At 60.2% G+C, this 18,326-nt stretch overlaps 3 protein-coding genes across 11 annotated transcripts; 1 reads left to right on the forward strand and 2 right to left on the reverse strand.

Moving 5' to 3' along the window:
- Positions 1-320: 320 nt before the first annotated feature.
- On the reverse strand, positions 321-3,236 carry HIRIP3 (HIRA interacting protein 3). 2 transcript variants are annotated; one of them, XM_025854192.2, is made up of 7 exons: positions 3,104-3,236; positions 2,912-3,026; positions 2,692-2,806; positions 1,439-2,451; positions 1,166-1,334; positions 984-1,082; positions 321-898 (listed from the first exon to the last, which is right to left on the reverse strand). In XM_025854192.2, exons 1-7 carry the CDS (start codon positions 3,166-3,168, stop codon positions 735-737), a joined length of 1,740 nt encoding a protein of 579 aa, XP_025709977.1. In that variant the 5' UTR covers positions 3,169-3,236; the 3' UTR covers positions 321-734. The 2 variants fall into 2 exon arrangements, with proteins under 2 accessions (XP_025709977.1, XP_025709976.1); XM_025854191.2 differs by having other exon boundaries at positions 2,906-3,026.
- Positions 3,237-3,823: 587 nt separating this feature from the next.
- On the forward strand, positions 3,824-12,270 carry INO80E (INO80 complex subunit E). Of its 6 annotated transcripts, XM_025854197.2 has the most exons (8): positions 3,824-3,957; positions 4,114-4,184; positions 4,400-4,452; positions 7,126-7,204; positions 7,311-7,422; positions 7,801-7,917; positions 10,993-11,082; positions 11,664-11,797. In XM_025854197.2, the coding sequence occupies exons 1-7, from the start codon at positions 3,877-3,879 to the stop codon at positions 11,059-11,061; spliced, it is 582 nt and encodes a 193-aa protein (XP_025709982.1). In that variant the 5' UTR covers positions 3,824-3,876; the 3' UTR covers positions 11,062-11,082; positions 11,664-11,797. The 6 variants fall into 6 exon arrangements, with proteins under 6 accessions (XP_025709982.1, XP_025709978.1, XP_025709979.1 ...); XM_025854193.2 differs by lacking the exon at positions 10,993-11,082 and having other exon boundaries at positions 11,664-12,270; XM_025854194.2 differs by lacking the exon at positions 10,993-11,082 and having other exon boundaries at positions 7,852-7,917; positions 11,664-12,270.
- Positions 12,271-12,529: 259 nt separating this feature from the next.
- Positions 12,530-17,815, reverse strand: DOC2A (double C2 domain alpha). 3 transcript variants are annotated; one of them, XM_025853939.2, is made up of 11 exons: positions 17,347-17,815; positions 16,361-16,638; positions 15,942-16,021; positions 15,668-15,742; positions 15,436-15,545; positions 13,640-13,766; positions 13,481-13,540; positions 13,241-13,404; positions 13,075-13,156; positions 12,901-12,997; positions 12,530-12,799 (listed from the first exon to the last, which is right to left on the reverse strand). In XM_025853939.2, exons 2-11 carry the CDS (start codon positions 16,623-16,625, stop codon positions 12,654-12,656), a joined length of 1,206 nt encoding a protein of 401 aa, XP_025709724.1. In that variant the 5' UTR covers positions 16,626-16,638; positions 17,347-17,815; the 3' UTR covers positions 12,530-12,653. The 3 variants fall into 3 exon arrangements, with proteins under 3 accessions (XP_025709724.1, XP_073744204.1, XP_073744205.1); XM_073888103.1 differs by lacking the exon at positions 17,347-17,815 and adding an exon at positions 16,911-17,150; XM_073888104.1 differs by lacking the exons at positions 15,668-15,742; positions 17,347-17,815 and adding an exon at positions 16,911-17,150.
- Positions 17,816-18,326: the final 511 nt, after the last annotated feature.

The following is an 18,326-nucleotide window of genomic DNA, read 5'->3' on the forward strand; positions in this document are numbered from 1 at the left end:
AGGCGAAAAGAATTGGCCCAAGGACTAAGTGGCTGTTTCTAGAAGGGGAGAAGGAAGACGTAAACACCAGCTGTCACCAAGTCACTTCATTATGTTTCTCACATTTTTCTTAAAGCCAGTTATTCAGACCCTCCTCCCAGCTAGGCATGTTAACACAGCTTAAAAGCAGGATGGTGAGGGCCCTGCTGGTCGGGCTGGAGGAAGCGGGGTAGGAGCCCCACTCTTTTTTGATATAGCCCGGTGGCAGACTGGATGGCAGGGTCTGGAGGCTGGGACGTCATTTGGAGAACCTGGGGGAAATAAAAGGGAACCAGACTGGGTGGGGACAGTGGCCACTCCTCACCTTCCTGGCCCAAAGTACAGGGAGTGAGGGTGGGGTCGGTTTTCTTTTTCTTAAGTTTTATTTAAGTAATCTCTTCGCCCCAAACTCAGCGACCCCAAGATGAAGAATCACGTACTTCTCCATCTGAGCCCGCCAGGTGCCCCAAGTGGGGACCAGTTTTGATGAGGTGATTCAAACAACTCCTTTATTGAGTCTTAAACGATAAACCCCTGTAAACACCTTAAACTGAGAACATGAGAAATAGGATCCCAACAACTTGTGTCCCTGGAGGTACAAAGTCTTCTCTGAAGAAAGCTGCTTCTGAAGCTCTGCAGGCACCGACTGGGATGGGGGCTGTGGGTGCTGGATCTGCTTTCTCCAAGTGGAAAGCCTCCTGGGGAAGGGGAGGAGCTCAGTTACTCTCTCCATCACTGCTGATGATGCCGCGCATATGTGACCAGTCTGGGGGCGGGGCACGGGGCTGCTCATCCTCTGAGCCCAAAGTCCGGCGGTATAGCTCCCCCGGGGCGTCTGCTTCTCCTGAAGGGTTCCAAGCTGTGCGTCTGCGTGGCCGGCCTGGATTGAGGGGCAGAAAAAGCAGGAGATCAGTTATCTGAGAAAATCCAAGCCCCGTCTCAGAGAGTGGGAGGAAACCCCTCACCTGAACCACTGATGATGTTGGTAAGGTCCAAGGAGGCCACCTCAGCCGCCTCCTCCCGCTGCTCCTTCAGGGCCCGGCACTTCTCTAAGGAAGGGTTACCTGGGGCAGAAGAGGCTGGTGATCCCCTCTTCCCCAGCCGCCCAGGCCCTCTCCTGCGGCCCCCAGGGCACATCCAGCCTCACCCTTCATGCCCAGGGCTTCCAGCTCTGCCCGGAGGACACTGAGGCGCTCCTTGTGTGAGCGGCAGGGGCCCAGCAGCTTCTTGTAGTTGCGATGGGCACCACAGGCCCGAATGTAACGCTTCAGCCTCATCACAGCTGGGTGGTCCTCACCACGGCGACCAGGGCCAGCCTGGCAAGGAAAGACAGCAGCTGAAGGCCAAACCTTCTGGACTTGAGTCAAGGTCTCCCTCTTCCTTAAAGGTGGCCTCCCACCCCATCGTCCCCCCTCATCACCTTCCTGCCTTTGGGTTCCGGACTGCCATCTGTGGACGAGGAGGAGGAGCTTCGCGTCCTGCCTTTCCTGGAGCTCTTCTTGAAAGAGTGGTTCTCCTTCTCCCCCTTAGGGCTACCCCCTGCCTCACGGTCACTCACCTCCCTCTCCGAGTCGCTCACCTCCCCACTGATACTGCCCACTCTGGCTGTCTTTCCAGTGCCTTCAGTAGTTGGTTTCACCTCTCCCCAGCTGTCTTCCCCATCTTCGCTGCTTCCACTCTGCCTTTTCCCACCCTTCCACGGGGTCCCGTCCTTCCTCTTCCTCCGCACCAGGGGCTCTTCGTCTCCGCCGCTCTTATCCCCACTGCCTGCTTTTTCCTTTTCTCCCTCTCTGTCCCCCGACTCTCCCAGCAGTCTTGCTGCCCTGCTTCTCTGCTCACAGCTCCTCTCCTCCCAAGCTGACTTGTTCCCTCCATTGCCCCGGGCTCCAGCTTTCCGATTCTCCCCCTCTTCCTCCCTGCTGTTTTTCTTTTTGGCCAGGGTGTCCTCCTCCTCCTCACTGTCCCTTTCACTTTCCTGGTGGCTTTTAGCTCCTTTCTTTCCCACTGCCTTCTTTCTTGTCCTCTGGATTGGTTCCTCCTCACTGTCCTCACCCTCCTCCCTGGCCTGCTTCCTACGGGCAGCGGTTTGGCCTGGTGCCTGCTTATCCCTTGTCACGGGTTCCTTCCTAACCCTGCCCTTAGACTCCTCCTCCTCTTCCTCCTCTTCCTCACTGCTCTCTTCCTTGGAGACCTTACTTGTTCTGGCAGAGCCCTCTTCCTCTTCCTCACTGCTCTCCTTGGCCGCCAGCTTCTCTAATCCAGTCCTTGCAGTCAGGCCCCTCTGCTGTTCTTCCTCATCATTGCTCTCCTCAACTGCTTTCTCTGAGGCTTGCTTTGGCCTCTCCCCCTCAGCTGGACTGACTTCTACTGTCGCCATCCCATTCTTTGCTTGGGGGCCAAAGCAGTCCGGACTGGAGGCTGCAGAGCTGGGCTCTGGAATGTGGAGAGAAAAGAAGGTCGGGATGGGTTCCTCCTGGCCCTTCTTCCCTCCACTTGGGGTTGGTTGCCTCTGACAGATGGAGGGAAGGGCAACAGGAAACACAGCTATCAGTCAGTCTACCCCGTGCCTGGTTCCTGCCTCACTGGCCTCGTGCCCGCATCTAATGCTTTGGGAGATCATGCACGCGCAGTAAATACTTTTTTGAATGCACCAACTATGCAGAAGCCACTAACCTGACTCCGAATTGAAACGGAACCTTTTCCTCACGGGGCCACTCATGGGGGTGGGAGGCCTCTTTGCCTTCTTGGCAAGATCTAGCCTCTCTTCCCTGGCACCTGCTTCATCCACCTGTGTGCGCGCGAGAGGGCAAAACGTGTACCGAGTTTGCGTTCCCTACCCCCTCCCAGGCCCCTCCTCCTCAGCAACAAACCCCGCCTCGCGCCACACCTGCACCTTCAGCAGCTCCTTCTCCACCAGTCGCTTCAGCGCTTGCTTCTCGTCGGGCTCCAGGTGGTCGCGGCCCGCGTGAGCCAAGAACCTCCGCCGCACGATGGAGTGCGTGAGCGTGCTGCGGAGACATGTGTCAAGACGGAGTCCCCGTCCCGCCCCTGCCCTTTCCAACCCCAACTCCAGCCTCTAGTGCACCTGAGGTCCGGGCGGCCTCGGAAGAAGCTACGGATGAACTCCTGCATCTCGTTCTCCCGCGCCATTTTGCTCCACCTGGGATTGGTGGCTCCCGCCTTTTTTTCTCTTCGGCCTCCGTCACCGCGTTTGACAGGAGCTTGCGCACTCGCCGGGTCGTGGCGCCGTGGGAGGAGGGACCGTTGGGGGTTGGTCGCGGATCGTCTGGACCGAGAACTTTGCCAGACAAAGCTGCCTGCCTCAGGTAGTTGGAGGGGTTCGCGGCTCCTACCTTTTCTTCGCGTCAATCGTTTTTTTAAAAAATTCTCGTTAGAAACCGACTCGACGCCGGCAGCCTTCGGGTAACGTAATCAACCCGCGACACTGCCTCCGTCCGTGGTCACGGGCACTAGCTAGGCCGCAGTGATTTCGAAAGACAGATAAAAAAGGATATCCTCGCCTGAAGACTAGGAATCCCTGGGGGGAAAGTCTTGGGGCTTGCGATTATCCAGAATCCACAAAGGTACCTCCGGCGTCCGCCATCTTTATGACATCATCGCGTCGCTGCGACGCCATCTTCAGCGTAGCCCCTGAAAGCTACGTTCTTTTCCCGGTGCGCCTAAGAAGGCAACCCTTGCGGTTAAGAGGCTTGGGCGCGGGGTACGCTGGGAGTTGTAGTCCCGGCGGACACAGACTTACGGAGTCTCCGGAAGCGGAGGCGTGAGAGGCGGGGCTGTGCGCAGGCTCTGGGTAGCGGGACGCCTGACACCTGCGGGGCATTGCTCCTGGGGCGGGTCATGAACGGGCCGGCCGACGGCGAAGTGGACTACAAGAAGAAATACCGGAACCTGAAGCGGAAGCTCAAGTTCCTCATCTACGTGAGTGCTGGGGTGAGAGGTTTGTGGGGGTTGAGGCCTGGCGCTGGTAGGACCTCAGTTTACCCACGTGTAAAGGGAGCGGAGTCAGCTGTCGCCGGGTTCCGGGCCCCTTTACGGATGGCCGTTGGCTCAGCGTCCACCTTGCTTGTGATACAGGAACACGAGTGCTTCCAGGAGGAGCTGAGGAAGGCGCAGAGGAAGTTGCTGAAGGTGTCCCGGGATAAGAGGTGGGACACGGTGGGGGGAAGGGGGAATGTCTGCGGGTGATGTGGCTTCTGTGGATCTACATTCGGACCCCGTCCTTGGAATTGGGCCACAGATGCATGGCGCCTGGCTTGAGGCTGTTGCGGGGACCCCTTGACCAGCTAGAGGGGACAGGGTCCAGAAGAACGTTGCTGAGATGGGAATAAACACTCTTGTTCTCCCCCACCTCTTCCTTTAGTTTCCTCCTAGACCGACTTCTGCAGTACGAGAACGTGGATGAAGATTCTTCTGGTGAGCAAGGTCATGAAAAATTAGTGGAGGAAGTGGCTCCTGGCACTTCGGCAAGCTTCCTGGGCCCCTCATTATAGGCTGCGGAGGCTGATAAAACCTCCAGTGGTTCTTAAATCTGTTGCTTGCCCTTCACCTCCACCATTCTTTCACTCGAGTATTTATTGCTTTGCACAGGGGATACAGTGGAATTTGCGTTCTGGCTGGGGGTAACAGGAAAACAAAGAAACTAGGATCTTAGATTTGAAAGGAATAAAATCAGGGTTGCATGGTAGTGATCGGACTAGAGCAGGGGTTGGTAAACGTTTTCTGTAAAGGGCCAGATAAAACATATTTCAGGCTTTGCAGAACTGTTGCAACTACCCAGTTCTGCTGTTGTAGCGCAAAAGTAGCCACAGGTAATATGTAAATAAGTGAGCATGGATGTGTTTCAATAAAACTTTATTTATGGACACTGAAACTTGAATTTCATGTGATTTTCACATGTCATAAGTGGTATTTTTCCTTTGAGTCCACCCTCGCCCCACATTTAAAAACGTAAAAGCCGTTCTTAGTTTGCAAACGACGCAAAAGCAGATGACAGACAGCGTCAGTAGAGCACTCCGGAAAAGCGTTTCTCGGGAAGGAATGTTTGAGCTGGGACCTAGCTAAGAAGCAGAAACCAATTTTGTGCAGATACAAGTGAGAGATTTCCAGGCAGAGGGAACAGCCAGTGCAGATGCCCTGAGGTGAGAAGGGACCAGAGCAGAAGGGCTGAAGCGGTATTTCCAAACTTTGCTTTGAGCACTCCTTATCATGTCAGACTAAGGCCCCGCGGACATACTTGCTTATAAGACCACAAGATGAAACAGCGTCAAGGTCATCGTATATAATTTGTTCTGGTGGTTTTTAGACTGGTTTTTTCTTTTTCTTTTTTTTTTTTTTTAAGATTTTATTTATTTATTTGACAGAGAGAGACACAGCGAGAGACAGAGCACAAGCAGGGGGAGTGGGAGAGGGAGAAGCAGGCTTCCCGCCGAGCAGGGGGCCCGATGCGGGGCTTGATCCCAGGACCCGGGGATCATGACCTGAGCCGAAGGCAGACGCTTAATGACTGAGCCACCCCGACGCCCCTAGACTGCTTTTTTCTTTACTGTTTTGTTGTTTGTTTTTTTTTAAACTTAATGCTGGTTGCAAATCACTAAGTTGACTTCATGACCCACTAATAGGGTGAGACCCACAGTTTGAAAAAGTGCTAAGGTGGGCATTTGTGGTCCTATTCCAGCGTGGGGTCCTTATAACCTATGACATATATGATCAGCTTTCCCCATGGTGCTTTTTAAACACTGGTCTGGAGTGGGGTCAGCAGACGACAGCCAGCCAGGCTACTTGTTTTCATAAATAGTGTTTTATTGGAACACACAATGGTCATTCCTTTATGTATGATGGGTTGGTAGGTGATGGATGAGGTCAGAGAAATAGGCAGGAGCCAGCTCATATGGGTCAAGGCAAACCGTTTGGCTTTTCGTCCTGCTGCTCATTGCCTGCCTGTTCCTTCCCTGAGGTCTTCCAGGTAACTTCCTGTTTGAGGGGCACTTCAGGACAGGAGCCATGAGAAAAAACAGTATGTTCATGGTCAGAGTGAGATAAATCTTGAGGAGGGAGAACCAGAGACGTAAGCCGCCACTCGTATCCTGGAAAAGCCCACCGTCTGGTCAGGGAGACACCCACACATGACACATCTTAGCACAACGAGAGGCAAGCCCTGACAAGTGAGAGTGGAGAGTTTTGGGGAAAGCCAGCAATTAACTGAGCCTGAGGGATTCTGGAAGACTTCTCAGAGAGGCAGTGTTTAATTTTGCTTCTTAAAGGATCTGAGCAGAGAAACTGGGGACAGCGTACATCCCGGGTATCAGTTATTGTTAAATGAGCTATGGGCCTTCTAAGTAGAAGTGCAGAACTGGGAGATAAATTTCTTTCTAGAGGAAATGATGTGACGGAAGAGTATGGTTCGGTCAGGAGACCAGAAAGGTAGGTTGAGACCAGATTAAGAAGCACTCCAGACGTTTGCAGGCAGGAGGCGATGTCACCAGGAAGGCTGGGATCAGCTTTCCAGATAGATCATTCTGGAGCTGGCGTGGACAGTGGGTAGCAGGAGAGGTGAGCCGGCGATGTTGATGTGGCGGTCTGAGGTGGTGGTCGTTGGGGTGGGGAGCAGTGGCTAAAGACAGGGGAGATGTGAAGGGTAGCTTAGCAGGACCCTGGACCTGGGGAGTGGAACAGAGGCAGGAGCTGAAGGCAGCTTAAGAGTGGCAGAAGAGAGTGCATGAGCAGAGATGGGGGGTTCTAGTTCCAGCTGCACACTTTACTCTCTCAGCCTCGGTGACCTCATCTGGAAGGAGGACATGATGCCCTCACCTTCCTCCTTGGGTGGTTATGAGTACAGGGAGCGGGGGTGAACTTTTCAGAGCCTAGCACGCAGTTAAGTGCTTGACAGTTGTGTTATGAGGGAGGAGTCCAGGCAGGAAGTCAGTTGTAAAGGACATTTTAGGAAGCTGTGGGCCTCTCCTGAAGAGCGCCTATGTGCCAACTGGGGAGTCAGATTCCCTGGGGCCCTTCCATAGAGTTGAGATTGCACCTCTCTGGGGTAGGCTGGAGCCCCCCACCCTCCCTCTGACCAGTCCTCCCCCCTCACAGACTCAGATGCCACTGCATCTTCAGATAACAGCGAGACAGAGGGAACACCCAAGCTGTCGGACACGCCAGCCCCCAAGAGGTGGGAAGAAGCCATTGTTCTTCTCTGGGGGTGGGGGTGGGTGGGTGGGGGCACCTGGGCCTCCTAGCTGCCTCTGACAACCTCCCCCCCCCCGTACTTTCTCCAGGAAGAGAAGCCCTCCGCTGGGGGGCGCCCCCTCCCCCTCCAGCCTCTCCCTGCCTCCTTCAACGGGGTTTCCCCTTCAGGCCTCCACGGCCCCCTCCCCGTACCTGAGCTCGGTGAGTTGTCGTCAAGGGTGGGAAGCGGTAGCTGAGCCGCCTGGGAGTAAGGTGGGCATTGTTGGGCAGACGGGCCTCAGGGGGAGGCCGGCCCAACTCTGGGGACATCTGTCTGGGTGTGGCAGCAAGCGTCCGTTGGAGGGGTGTGAGTCGGGGCTGCCCACTTCTCTCTGGTGTAGGAATGGGGGACAGGCGTGACTGAGGAGAGCAGAGCTCAGGACACAGTCCTGCTGCTGTCCCCTCCCCTTCTGTTCTCAGGAGCCACACTCATCACCACCTCTTGTTTTTCCATTCCTCCTCCTGTTTGCGTTTCTTCCCCTCCCCCCTCAACCCCATCCACTCCATTTCCCATCTCCATCCCCTCACTCCTGCCTGCAGCTGGCTTCCCCTCCCTACCCCCCATTCCCTTCTGACTACCTGGCCCTGCAGCTGCCCGAGCCCAGCCCCCTGAGGCCCAAGCGGGAGAAACGGCCCCGCCTGCCCCGGAAACTCAAGGTACCCTGATTGGGGGATGTTAGGGAGGGGCCAGAACGGCAGGAGGACCGCCATCTGAGGGAGGCTCCAGACGGGCTGGGGCCTGTCCGAGAACTTCCAAGGATTGATTTGGGGCTGCTGGGGGCCCAGCCTAGGGCTAGGAGCTGAGGGGTGGGTCAGAGATGTCCTGGCCCACAGGCTTGATGTGGAGAACAATGAGGGCAGGACCACCCTTGGGGCCCGCAAAGCTAAGACTCTGGGGGGCCAGGCTCATTGTTCACAGGTGGCCTGTGACGCCGGGCAGCCCCAGCGGACAGGCAGAGTTGTGGGACCTGGAGTGGAGTCAAGATTCCACCAGTTAAAAACCATGTGACGTAGAACAGGTCTCTTTGGCTGTCTAGGCCTCCTCTTCTGCATCTGTAAGTGAGTGATCAAACCACATGTAGCGAACGAGTGTTTCTGGAGCACCTGCTGTGTACCAGGCACTGTTCTAGGTGCTGCAGACGCGGTAGCGAACAAAACACAAAAATCCCCACCTTCACGAACCTCCCATTCTAGCAAGAGAGGTGGAAGACAGACAAGAAAAGGAGGTGCCAGCGCTGAGAAATGGGGCCAGGTAGAGGGTGGGAAGCCCCAGAGTAGAGAGGGGCCGGTATTTTTGGGTGGGTGGTCTAGGACATTATTTGGTCAGAGGCTTAAAAGAAATGAGAAGCGAGCATGTGACTCTCTGAACAGGTGTTTCAGAGAGAGCAAGCAGTGCAGAGGCCCCCAGGAGTGCGTGTGTCCACCTGTTCACGGACCAGGAAGGAGGCCAGTGTGGTCAGAGGCAAGGGAGGGGTGGGGGGGTGGTAAGCAGGTGAGAGAAATAACCAGGGGGCAGGATGGTGGAGCGCCCTCTCGGTGTCACAGAGGCTTCGCTTGTACCGTGAATGAAATGGGGAGCCGTTGCAGGAGGTCAGGCAGAGGGGAATCTGCTCTGCTTTATGGAACTCACAGCTGTGTGGAGAACGGACCGGGGAGGCACTAGGTGGGGATGCAAGTGGAGAGACCCCCCAAGCAGGCTCCTGCAGTAAAGCAGGTAGAGCGCCAAAAAGTGGCTGATGCATCAATTTCGAAGATGGAGCCATGGGAAGACCAGCGTGGGCTGTGGGAAAGAGCAGAGCCCAGGGGCGGCTCCAGGATTTGGGGCCCGAGCAACTGAAGAAGAGGGGTAGCCTCCCTCTGAGCCCGGGAGGTCCTGGAGGAGCAGCTGTGGGAGGGAAGACGGGTTGGGACATGCTGAATGCTGTCAGGAAAGGCCAGCGAGATCCAGGAGGCCGCAAGCCTGGGGCTCGTGGGGTGCACTGAAGTCCTCAGCGTGGAGGCGGGTGTGATTGTTGGGGGAGAACGTGGCTGGAGAGGAGGGGAGAGAGGCCTGCGCGCTGAGCCCTAGGAGAGAGTAGGGCCCAGGAGGTACAGTGCCCTTCCAGCTCCGAGTCAGAGTGGAACTGGGACTAGATACGAAGCTTTCACGGCGGGTAGACGGGAGCCAGAGGCAAAATGGGAGGTCACGTTTGGGGTGGTTAGGAGTGCTGGTTCGGGGTTCAAATCCCAGCTCTGCTGCTTAGCCTCCATGTGACCTCGGCCCCCGCACTCTCCTTGGCAGGCTTTTGCTTCTGGCCTGTAGGGCGGGATGGTGCGCAAGGCCAGGGGCGGGGAAGCCTGGAGCCGATGGGTGGAGGCGTGGCACGCGTGTGGCATTGCTGTGTGAGGCTGAGGTGCTGGGTCCTGCCGGAGAGGTGACGGGGAGCTGAGTTGTGGCCATCGAGGAGAGAGGAGGTTGGTTGAGAGAGGGGCCCAGATCAGTTGCTGTGGTGGAGGAGGGGGTAAATCAGGGAAGGCCTTAAAGAAGAGGTAACATCTGAGCCCAGGGGAGGTGAGATTTGGAAATTGCAGGCTCAGCAAGAGTGGAAGGAAGATAGGGACCTGGCAGAAGTGTTGTTTGGGCTGACGCAGGAGAGAGAAGAGAGAAGGACGGCGGACAGAAACATAGGGTGAGGGGGGATCACAGAGGCCTGGGTGCCCAGGGCCAGGAGGTCCTTGTAAAGGGGTGGGGGTCACTGAAGTTTCTGGGTGGCTCAATCTGAGGAGACAAAGGACAGCCGTGAAGACAGGAGCAGGTCAGTTAAGGGCCTGGGCCCCAGTCAGATGGAGTGGATTTGAGTCCTCCACACACTTCGGGCAAGTCATTTCACTTTCTGAGCCTCAGCTTTCTTCTCTGTTCGGTGGGGTCAGTGTAGAGTGAAGTAAGTTCAGGAAGAGAAAACACATAGCCCAGTGCCTGGTTCCTAGTAAGCTGTGGCTGAACAGGAGGTGCTTTTGGTCACACAGAGGCCATTGGGGAAGGCCAGGAAGGGGTGGGACGTAGGGACTTAGGTGGAGGTCCAAAGGTGGCAGCCAGAGGAGGGGGGGCTGTCCTCATGGAGCTGGGCCTCTTGTCTGTCACCAGTCCTGGCCAAGTTCTGTACCCTGAGGCACTGACCAGGAGGTAAAGGCCCACTCTGGCCCTCCACCACCCCAGGGACAGCAGCGGGGCTGGGGGCTCCTGGAGAGGCAGCTGGTAGGCCATGAGGGCGGAAGGTGTGAAAGTAGGCTCCGGGGGCCACTGTAGAGACACACGTAAGCACTTCCTGCCGCCGCCACCTGGGGCCAAACGGGACCTGCCCAGCGGGGACCCAGAGGGCACCCAGCGGGCACCCAGTGGGCCTGTGCTTCGGAGTCTTCATTTGCGAGTCTCAGATTCCTCCTCTGGCCCGTAACCTTCCCTCCCTTCCAGGGTGGTCGGAACGGGTGTTAATGGCAGTCACCTGGCATGTAGCAGGTGCTCGGTTTGGGCCCACAGAGCTCTCTGGTGGGGGGGGGGGGGGGGGGCCCTGGCAGGGGGCGGGGGCTGGAGGGTTGGGCAGGACAGAGGCCACGTCCCAGCCTCGGAGGACAAAGCAAGACTTTTGATGGCTAGAAAAGGATACTTCAGGTGGAGGGGCTGGCCTGTTGTCGGGCGCAGCTTCCCGCCTGTCCCTTGAGTGGGGGAATGACACGCTCAGGTCTGTGTTTTAGAGAGCTCACTCTGGCTGCAGTGTGGAAGAGCTGACTCTGGGAGAGGCTGAAGGCAGGGAGTCCAGTTAGGAGGCTGGTACCGTAGCCCAGGTGAGCTGCGGGGGTCCCCAGACAGAAGAGGTAGAAGCCTCGCCCGGCGGGGGGGCGAAAGCCTAGGACAGCGTCCAGCTCACCAGTGAGTCCCGAAGTAGGAGGGAGAGGCCGGTGCCGGCAGCTGTGGTCCGAGGTGCCCAGAGGCGGGCAGGCTGGCACTGCGGGCTGGCTCTGACCGCCCTGACCGGCTCTAAGTGCTGTCCCGGGGGCAGCCAAGGGGCCTCCCTGGAGAGGGTGGGGTCCGGCCTTCCCCTCCTGGTTTCCTGGGAGATCCACCCCCCCCCCCCCCCCCCCCCCCCCCCCCCCCCCCCCACCCCCACCACCCCCCTCATCACCGCCTCCATCACCACCTCTCACCTGCAGGCATTTGTGGGGTGAGATTCAAGGGGCTGAGGTGAGGCAGGCCCCCCCCACCCTGATTCCAGCATTGGCTGGCCCGGCTGTGTCCACTGCCCCCGGCATGAGCCTTTGCCCCCCTTCCCTGTCCCCCAGAACTGCCTTAAGAGGCCCCCGCCAGCCTTCTGGAGGTCCAGTGCCTCCCTGACCAGCCCTCCCTGTGTTTCTTCCCCCTGCTGCAGATGGCGGTGGGCCCCCCCGACTGCCCTGTGGGAGGGCCGCTGACCTTCCCGGGCCGGGGCTCGGGGGCCGGGGTGGGGGCAGCCCTGGCTCCACTGCCTCCACCCAAGATGCCTCCCCCCACGATCCTGAGCGCCGTCCCTCGGCAGATGTTCAGCGATGCGGGCAGCGGGGACGATGCCCTGGACGGGGATGACGACCTGGTGATCGACATCCCGGAGTGACCCCATCTCTGGCCGAGCCCACGCCCTGTGCCTGACGCCAGCACACACGAGCCCCCAGCTTCCGCAGAGACGTTTATTGACGCCCAGTTGCCATGCTGCGGCCACTGACACAATCAGAAGAGGCGTAAACATGCACGGACGTCCCCCGGGAGGTGGGTCCCCACGGGGGTGGGGGTGAGGGGGAGGGCAGAGGCCCTGCCCTCCCGTCCTGGCCCCATCCAGGGGACAGTTCTTTAAATGAGTGGCCGGGAGCATCTGCCACCTCTGGGAGAGGCAGAGAGCCTGCGGTGGCCCCCGCATTTAAAAGGGCAGCTGTACAGGGCTAGGTTGGTTGGTTGGTTTTTAACGAAGATTCTGTATTAAAGTAGTGGCTCTTTTTTTCGTTTTTGTTTTTTGTCCTTCTCTTTTTTGGAGACATTCCCCTCCTCCGAACCCCCCCCCCGCCCCCGAATCCGACCTCCTCCCTGTGGGCCGAGGGGGACGGGGCAGCCTGGAGGGGCAGGAGAGAGGCGCGGCGGCCCCCTGTGGGCGTGCCCGGGCCGGGTTTTTGCATATCTGCGTGGGAGCGAGTCAGGCAGGAGGAAGTTTGCATATGTGAATATAGATGTCCACGGCCCCTCAGGACAGGACAGACCCACGGTCACGGAGACTCACAAAATAAGACAGGTAGTGGGGGGCGGGGCATCCACCCCGTGTAAACGTGCAACACACTCGTGCGGAGGTTGGGTCCTGGCCCCGCGGGGCCCATGCCGGGCAGCTGCCGCCCGCTCAGGCTGAGGGCAGGGCCCCGGCGGCGGGGGGCAGCTCACTGGTCAAGGTGTGCCAGCGCTCCAGGGCCGCGTCCGGCTGCTGCAGACAGTCACTCCAGTGCTTCCGGGCCTCACCCCGGGCCCCAGGTCCCAGGGACACGCCACCTGGGAGGCAGCAAGAGGCTGGCACCGTCAGGGCCCATCTCTGCCGGCCTGCCACCCCCGACCCCCCATCATAGGCTCCACCCGGCAGCCTCATCCCTCACCGATGAAGTCGTTGGATTTGCCGATGTCGTAGTCCCACACTGTGACTTCCAGAGTCTTGGTGGCCAGAGCAGAGAGCTCCATCTCGTAGAAGAAGTCCTGGGGCAGGGCAGGCCACAGCTTCCGTGAGGCCCCGGCCCCGGCCCCAGCCTCCACCGTCCCCCCGCCCCGCTTACCTCATTAAATTCCGGATTAAGAGTCTTCTTCTTCACGCACGTTTTATGCTTGGATTTCTTATCCACGTCAGGCCTCAGGTACCTGTAGAGGAGGGGGGCGGTCAGGGACACATCAGGCCGCGGAGGAGGTCAGGCAGGCTCCCAGGGGAGGGAAGGGCGGGCTCACGTCTTGACGTAGGGGTCGGAGTAGCCGTTGACATCCATGGCAGCCAGGTGGGCGCAGCGCACGATGCCCACCAGCAGCCCCCGGCGCCGAGAGCTGTAGCTGAGACTCAGCAGGATGCGCCCGCGCTCTTCCAGCAGCCCAGGCCCCTGCTCGGCCTGCTCCAGCTGTGGGGCCGACTCGGGATCAGCCTGCATCCCCGCCACCTCCCACCCAGACGCGGTCCCTGTGAGGTTACCTCACCTCCTTCAGGTAACAGGAGATGCCCCTCAGTGCCGCTGACATGGAGGAGGGTGAAGCCAGCTGAGGGGACGAAGAGAAGGTTCTGGAAACCTGGCCTCCCCAGGGCTGCCGCCCCGCCCCGCCCCGCCCCCACCCCCACCCCCCAGCCCCTACACAGACCGGGACCTGGCGCTCAAGGCAGATGTTAAAATGTTTCTTCTGTGAAGGCTTGAGGCGGCGGAGGGGTACTCGGATCTCCCCGATGAATTCATTGTGGCTCAGCTTGTCCTCGTCACAGACGGAGATCCTGGCGGGGAACTGCAGGGTCAGGGCCCCCTGGCGTACCTGAGCCTGCTCCGGTGGGGGAGAAAGGTCCTCCAACCGAACGCGGAGCACCCGAGGCCAATCCCAGCTCTGCCCTACTCTACGCCTCGCCTGTCGCATGGGCTGTGCGGCGAGTCCCGGCCCGGAACGTGAAGAGGATGCTGTGATCGGCCCTGTCCCGCTGCCCTGCCCCCTACAGCTGCCCCGGCCACCCCTGGGCCATCGGGACCCAGGCAGCTACTTCAGGAAGCCCCCACGAATCCTGAGGACCGCCACCCTCCACTGCCTCCATTCAGAGCCTGGGGACGGGATCCAACTGAACAATGTGCCCAGAGCAGGCATTGGTGGGTGTGGGTCCCGGACTCCCGTGTGCAAGGGCTGGAAGCGCCTTGAGGAGCCTTGGGCAGTCGGGCGAGGATCCCGCGCCTCCTCCGGCACTCCTGTCCTTTGCCTGGAGCAGGGCACCAGCCTGGGAGAGACACACAGGAGCCCAGCGATTAAGAAATGACAGCTTATAGGGGTGCCATGGTGGCTCAGTCCATGAAGCGTCTGCCTTCGGCTCAGGTCGTGGTCCCAGGGTCCTGGGATCGAGCCCCGCGTCAGGCTCCCTGCTCCGCGGGAAATCCGCTTCTCCCTCTCCCCCTGCTTGTGTGTACGCTCTCTCTCTGACAAAATCTTTAAGAAATGATTGCTTTCAGTTCTGTTCATCCCCTTATGCAGCTCCCTGCGCTTCCTTCTGTCCTGACCCTCCTGAGGAGCTGTCATGGAGGGCTGTTAATTTCCTTCCTCTGCCACCTACTAGCTACCTATGTGACCTTGGCCAAGTCACTCCACCTCCCTATGCCTCAATTCCCATCTATAAAACGGAGATAATGAGCACCCACCTCCTACAACTATCAGGATCAAGGGAAATAAATGTAAAGGCGCATAACCCAGGGCTGGGCACCAGTGCGCACTCGGCTACTCAGGCCCAATGCGCTCACATCTGAGAGATGGGCCAGCCTTCCCGGTGTCTTGCCTCTGTCCACCCTGCCCCCCGCCCCGATCCCCAGTCAGCCTCACAGCCAGCAGAATGATCTCCAAAATCCAAGGCTGACCAATCCCCCCCGCCCCGGTGCCAACCCTCCCCCAGCTTCCCCATTGCCAAGAACACAGCTAAAGGCCTCACAAGCCTGGGCTGTGCTGCCCTTCAGTCGGGCCAGGGATTACAGTCCCCACAGCTCCACCTCCTGGGATGATGGAGCAAGTTCCCTGTCCCTGAAGACTTCACTCCTTAGCACGGGATGTTAGGGGGACACAGGCATGAGAATGGGCAGACCTCTGCTACATAGGTCTGACATGTTGGGGGGGGGTAGGGTTGGGGAGGGCGCTCGGCAACCAGGGAAAGCTTCCAGGAGGAGGCACGGCGGGGAGCACTTTCCATGGAAGAGACACAACAGGTAAAGGTCAGGAGTCTTGAAGCTGACCAGCAGTAGGAGGAGATATTTGGAGGGCCTGCTGCCGAAGGGGGATGGGGAGCCAGTGATTGTTCTTGAGCATCTGAGAAGGGCTTAATGGGAGGCAGATCAACCAACCAAACAAGGTGGCAATGACAGCTCCCAGAGGAGGTGCTGAGCTGGAATCCTCAGTAACAAGGGGAATGGAGCCCTCACCTGAGCACCTTGTGGGTGATGTCATCATCCGTGATCCCACTGTATGTCAGATCCTCATTCCACACGGGATTCAGCGTGTTCCTCTGAGTCTTAGTTTTTAGCTTATTGGCCTGAGGTGTGGGGACGAAGGTTCTCAGTCCACGTCCCCCAGACCCATGGAGGCTGAAGGCAGGGGAAGGTTGGGGACAGACCCACAAGCCGGCTCAGGCTGGGGGAGGGAAGAGGCCGTTACCTTGCAGGCCCCAGGCAGCAGGTGTAGCTTGACATAGGGGTCAGCCAGGCCATTGAAATCCATGGGCTTGAGGCCCTGCAGGGGAGGGGAGGGGAGGGAAGAGGGCTGCAAGCTCCCAGCCCTGCCTCCCTGCCTCCCTCTGCAGAATGGATGCTCAGGGTGTGGAGAGTCAAGAAGAAGGGTGCCGGGGGATGGGGGGGAGGAGGAGGGGTCCAACCTGGGGACCTGGAAACAGGCAAACGGGGCCAGGGCTTGGGAGGCAGGGAGTACCCACCTTGGCCCTGAGGATACTGCAGTGCAGAGTGCAGGAGGCCTGGTCGTAGAGAAGGTCAAACTCCAGCATGCCCAGGGCGGCTGGAGAAGAGGAAAGACCAGCGTGAGGCAGTGTGTAAGGACAGGTGTGTGTGTGAGAGACCCGTGGGCAGGCTGGGGAAGGTGCGCACGCCTGGGCGTCTGGCGGCCTGCAAGGGAGGGTGTGCGCGAGCGTCTGGGTCCCCGGCTGGGCCGCAACTGGGGCTGTGTGGGTGGTTGAGTGTCTCAGCAGAAATATTGAATATTGAGCCTTTCGGAAACTGTAATCTCCACGCTGACTGCAGCCCTGGAGGCAGAGCCCGCCTCCCCCAACACGCCCAGCAGGGCCCCAGCCCCTTTCCACAGCCCGGAAGCACCCCCCCCCCCAGCCCCCAGACTCACTGGTATCATCTGAGTCGTAGCTGTCCACCTCCGCTCCGTCCTCGGGCGTGGTGGCCCCAAGGAGGGCTGCAGGGGGGGCCAGGGCCAGGGGTGCCAGGCGGGCAGGGGCCGCCCTGAAATCCCTGCCCCCGCCTTCGGGTCCTGGTCCCGGGCGGGGGAAGTAGTCAGAGATCTGCCGGATGGGCCGGATGGGCCCAGGGCACACGTTGATGGCCATGTGCTCCTGGATGTTGATGGTCATGCGGTCGCCCCTGCGGCCCCTCATGCAGCACCCTTGGCTGCAGGAGGGAGGTCCAAGAGAGAGTGAGCCCCAGGCGGACTCCTCGTACCTGCTGCCTGCTGGCTGAGGGCCAGACAGCAACCTCCCCAGTTGGTGGGACCCTCCCTGGCTTCCCTTCCCAGGTGTGGAGGGAGAGGGTGGCCTGGGCCAGCTGGTGGGCAGGCAGGAGGCCTGCGCCCTCCGGACCCCCAGCTTCGCTGCACCGGGGCTGGGCTGCCAGCCCAACTCCCCCAGATAGGTCCTGGCTCCACCTCGGCCATGCCCACATACCTTTGGACAGTTCCTGATGCCATCTTCCCAGCTCCTGCCCCTCATCCTGGGATGCCGTCCGCCCCTGGGCCCTGCCTACCTCTGAAGCAGCCCCGCAGGCCCCCTCCTCTGCCTCTCCTAGGCTCTGTCCATCCCTCTGCACCAGGGGCCTGTCTGGGCCGGGTGTCACCCACCCCTCTAGGCTTTCATGGCCCACTGTCCCTTCATTCAGCCCCAGGATCGGCCTGCCTGCCTGCGTGCCTGGTCCCCCCTACCCTGCAGCCCCCCGCGGGGAAACCCCCCCCCCCCCCCCCCCCCCCCCCCCGCCTCGGATGCCTCCTCCTGAGACTGGCTCTCCAAGAGGAGCCAGAAATTGCAGCCTCCGGGGAGCTAAGCACGCCGTGGGCTCACAGGCTCTCCCTCACCCTCACGCCCCCGGCGGCCCAGCCCTCTGCACCTGTGTCTGTGCCTCCAACAGGTGCCCAAGCCCTGGGGGGGCGGCAGGTACAGGCTGGGCGGTGGCGGCCGGCGACTCCCGCGGCGGCCAGCGAGAAGAGCGCGGAGTCCGGCGGTGAGAGCCGAGAGGGAGGGAGGGAGAGCCGGAGAAAGTGCGGGGAGGAGGGGGTGAGCGAGGTGGAGGCGAGGAAGCAGGCGGCGCAGGCGGCGGGAGGCGGGGAGGGGCGGCCGGAGGCTGGGGAGGGGGCGGGACTCTCCCGCCCGCGCCCGCCGGGCACAGACCGGGGCGCACGCGAGTGCACAGCACACACACACCCCCACGGGCACTCCCGCGCACACGCCTGCGCCCACGTGCGCACGCTCGCACACACGCACTAACCCCCCGCGGAGAACTTCGCCGGCACACTCTCGCAGACACACGGGCTCCCTGCGCCACCGGGAACCAGCGGCGAGAATTGCCCGGCGTTCCCCAACTCCCCGGCAGACCCCGGGTCCCCGCCCCTGCCCCCGCGCCGAGCCCGCGGCGCCGGCCTCCCCGGCGGTCTCCTAGCTTCCCTCTCAGGTCTGCGGGGCTAGACCACCCGGCTGGTTGCCATGGCGACGCCTGTTCCTCCTCCTCCTCCTCCTCCTCCTTCTCCCCCCCCGCCCCCCGCACATCCTCACGCCCCTCCCCCATGGAGAGAGCGCGGGGGGAGGGAGTAGGCTGGCGGGCCTTCCCCCTCCCCAGATCCGTAGGGGCGGGGCTTAGAGATCCGCAGTGACCCCGGGGGTGGGGGGGCAGGCGCAGGGGATCTGATCGGCCCGCTCTCGCTGGCCTGGGATCTGGGGGGTCTCCGAGCCGGGGGCCCGGGAACCTCACAGTCTGAGGGAGGCGACAGGTCCAAGGCTGTGGCTCCCCCCCCCACCCCATGCCTCTTCTCTGTAGCTGTTCAGGCGTCTCTCCTGTGGCCCAAACTCAGCCCCCAAGGGCCGGGGTGCCCT

The sequence above is a fragment of the Callorhinus ursinus genome, unplaced genomic scaffold, assembly GCF_003265705.2.
Source record: "Callorhinus ursinus isolate GAN/ISIS: 27379988/994484 unplaced genomic scaffold, GSC_fseal_2.0 scaffold87, whole genome shotgun sequence".
Classification (NCBI taxonomy): domain Eukaryota; kingdom Metazoa; phylum Chordata; class Mammalia; order Carnivora; family Otariidae; genus Callorhinus; species Callorhinus ursinus.

Bases quoted from the DNA above. Each gene is read 5' to 3' on its own strand.
- HIRIP3 (XM_025854191.2), bottom strand. From the start codon at position 3,168: ATGGCGCGGGAGAACGAGATGCAGGAGTTCATCCGTAGCTTCTTCCGA. The intron at 2,807-2,905 runs GTGTGGCGCGAG...GCGCGCACACAG, and splicing joins AGGAGCTGCTGAAGGTGCAG to GTGGATGAAGCAGGTGCCAG. The intron at 899-983 runs GTGAGGGGTTTC...CCCTCAATCCAG, and splicing joins CAACATCATCAGTGGTTCAG to GCCGGCCACGCAGACGCACA.
- INO80E (XM_025854193.2), top strand. From the start codon at position 3,877: ATGAACGGGCCGGCCGACGGCGAAGTGGACTACAAGAAGAAATACCGG. The intron at 4,185-4,399 runs GTGGGACACGGT...CTCTTCCTTTAG, and splicing joins AAGGTGTCCCGGGATAAGAG to TTTCCTCCTAGACCGACTTC. The intron at 7,918-11,663 runs GTACCCTGATTG...CCCCTGCTGCAG, and splicing joins GCCTGCCCCGGAAACTCAAG to ATGGCGGTGGGCCCCCCCGA.
- DOC2A (XM_073888103.1), bottom strand. From the start codon at position 16,933: ATGGCATCAGGAACTGTCCAAAG. The intron at 12,998-13,074 runs GTAAGCGGGGCG...GCCCTGCCCCAG, and splicing joins TTAATCCGGAATTTAATGAG to GACTTCTTCTACGAGATGGA. The intron at 12,800-12,900 runs GTGAGGGATGAG...GCTGCCTCCCAG, and splicing joins CAAATCCAACGACTTCATCG to GTGGCGTGTCCCTGGGACCT.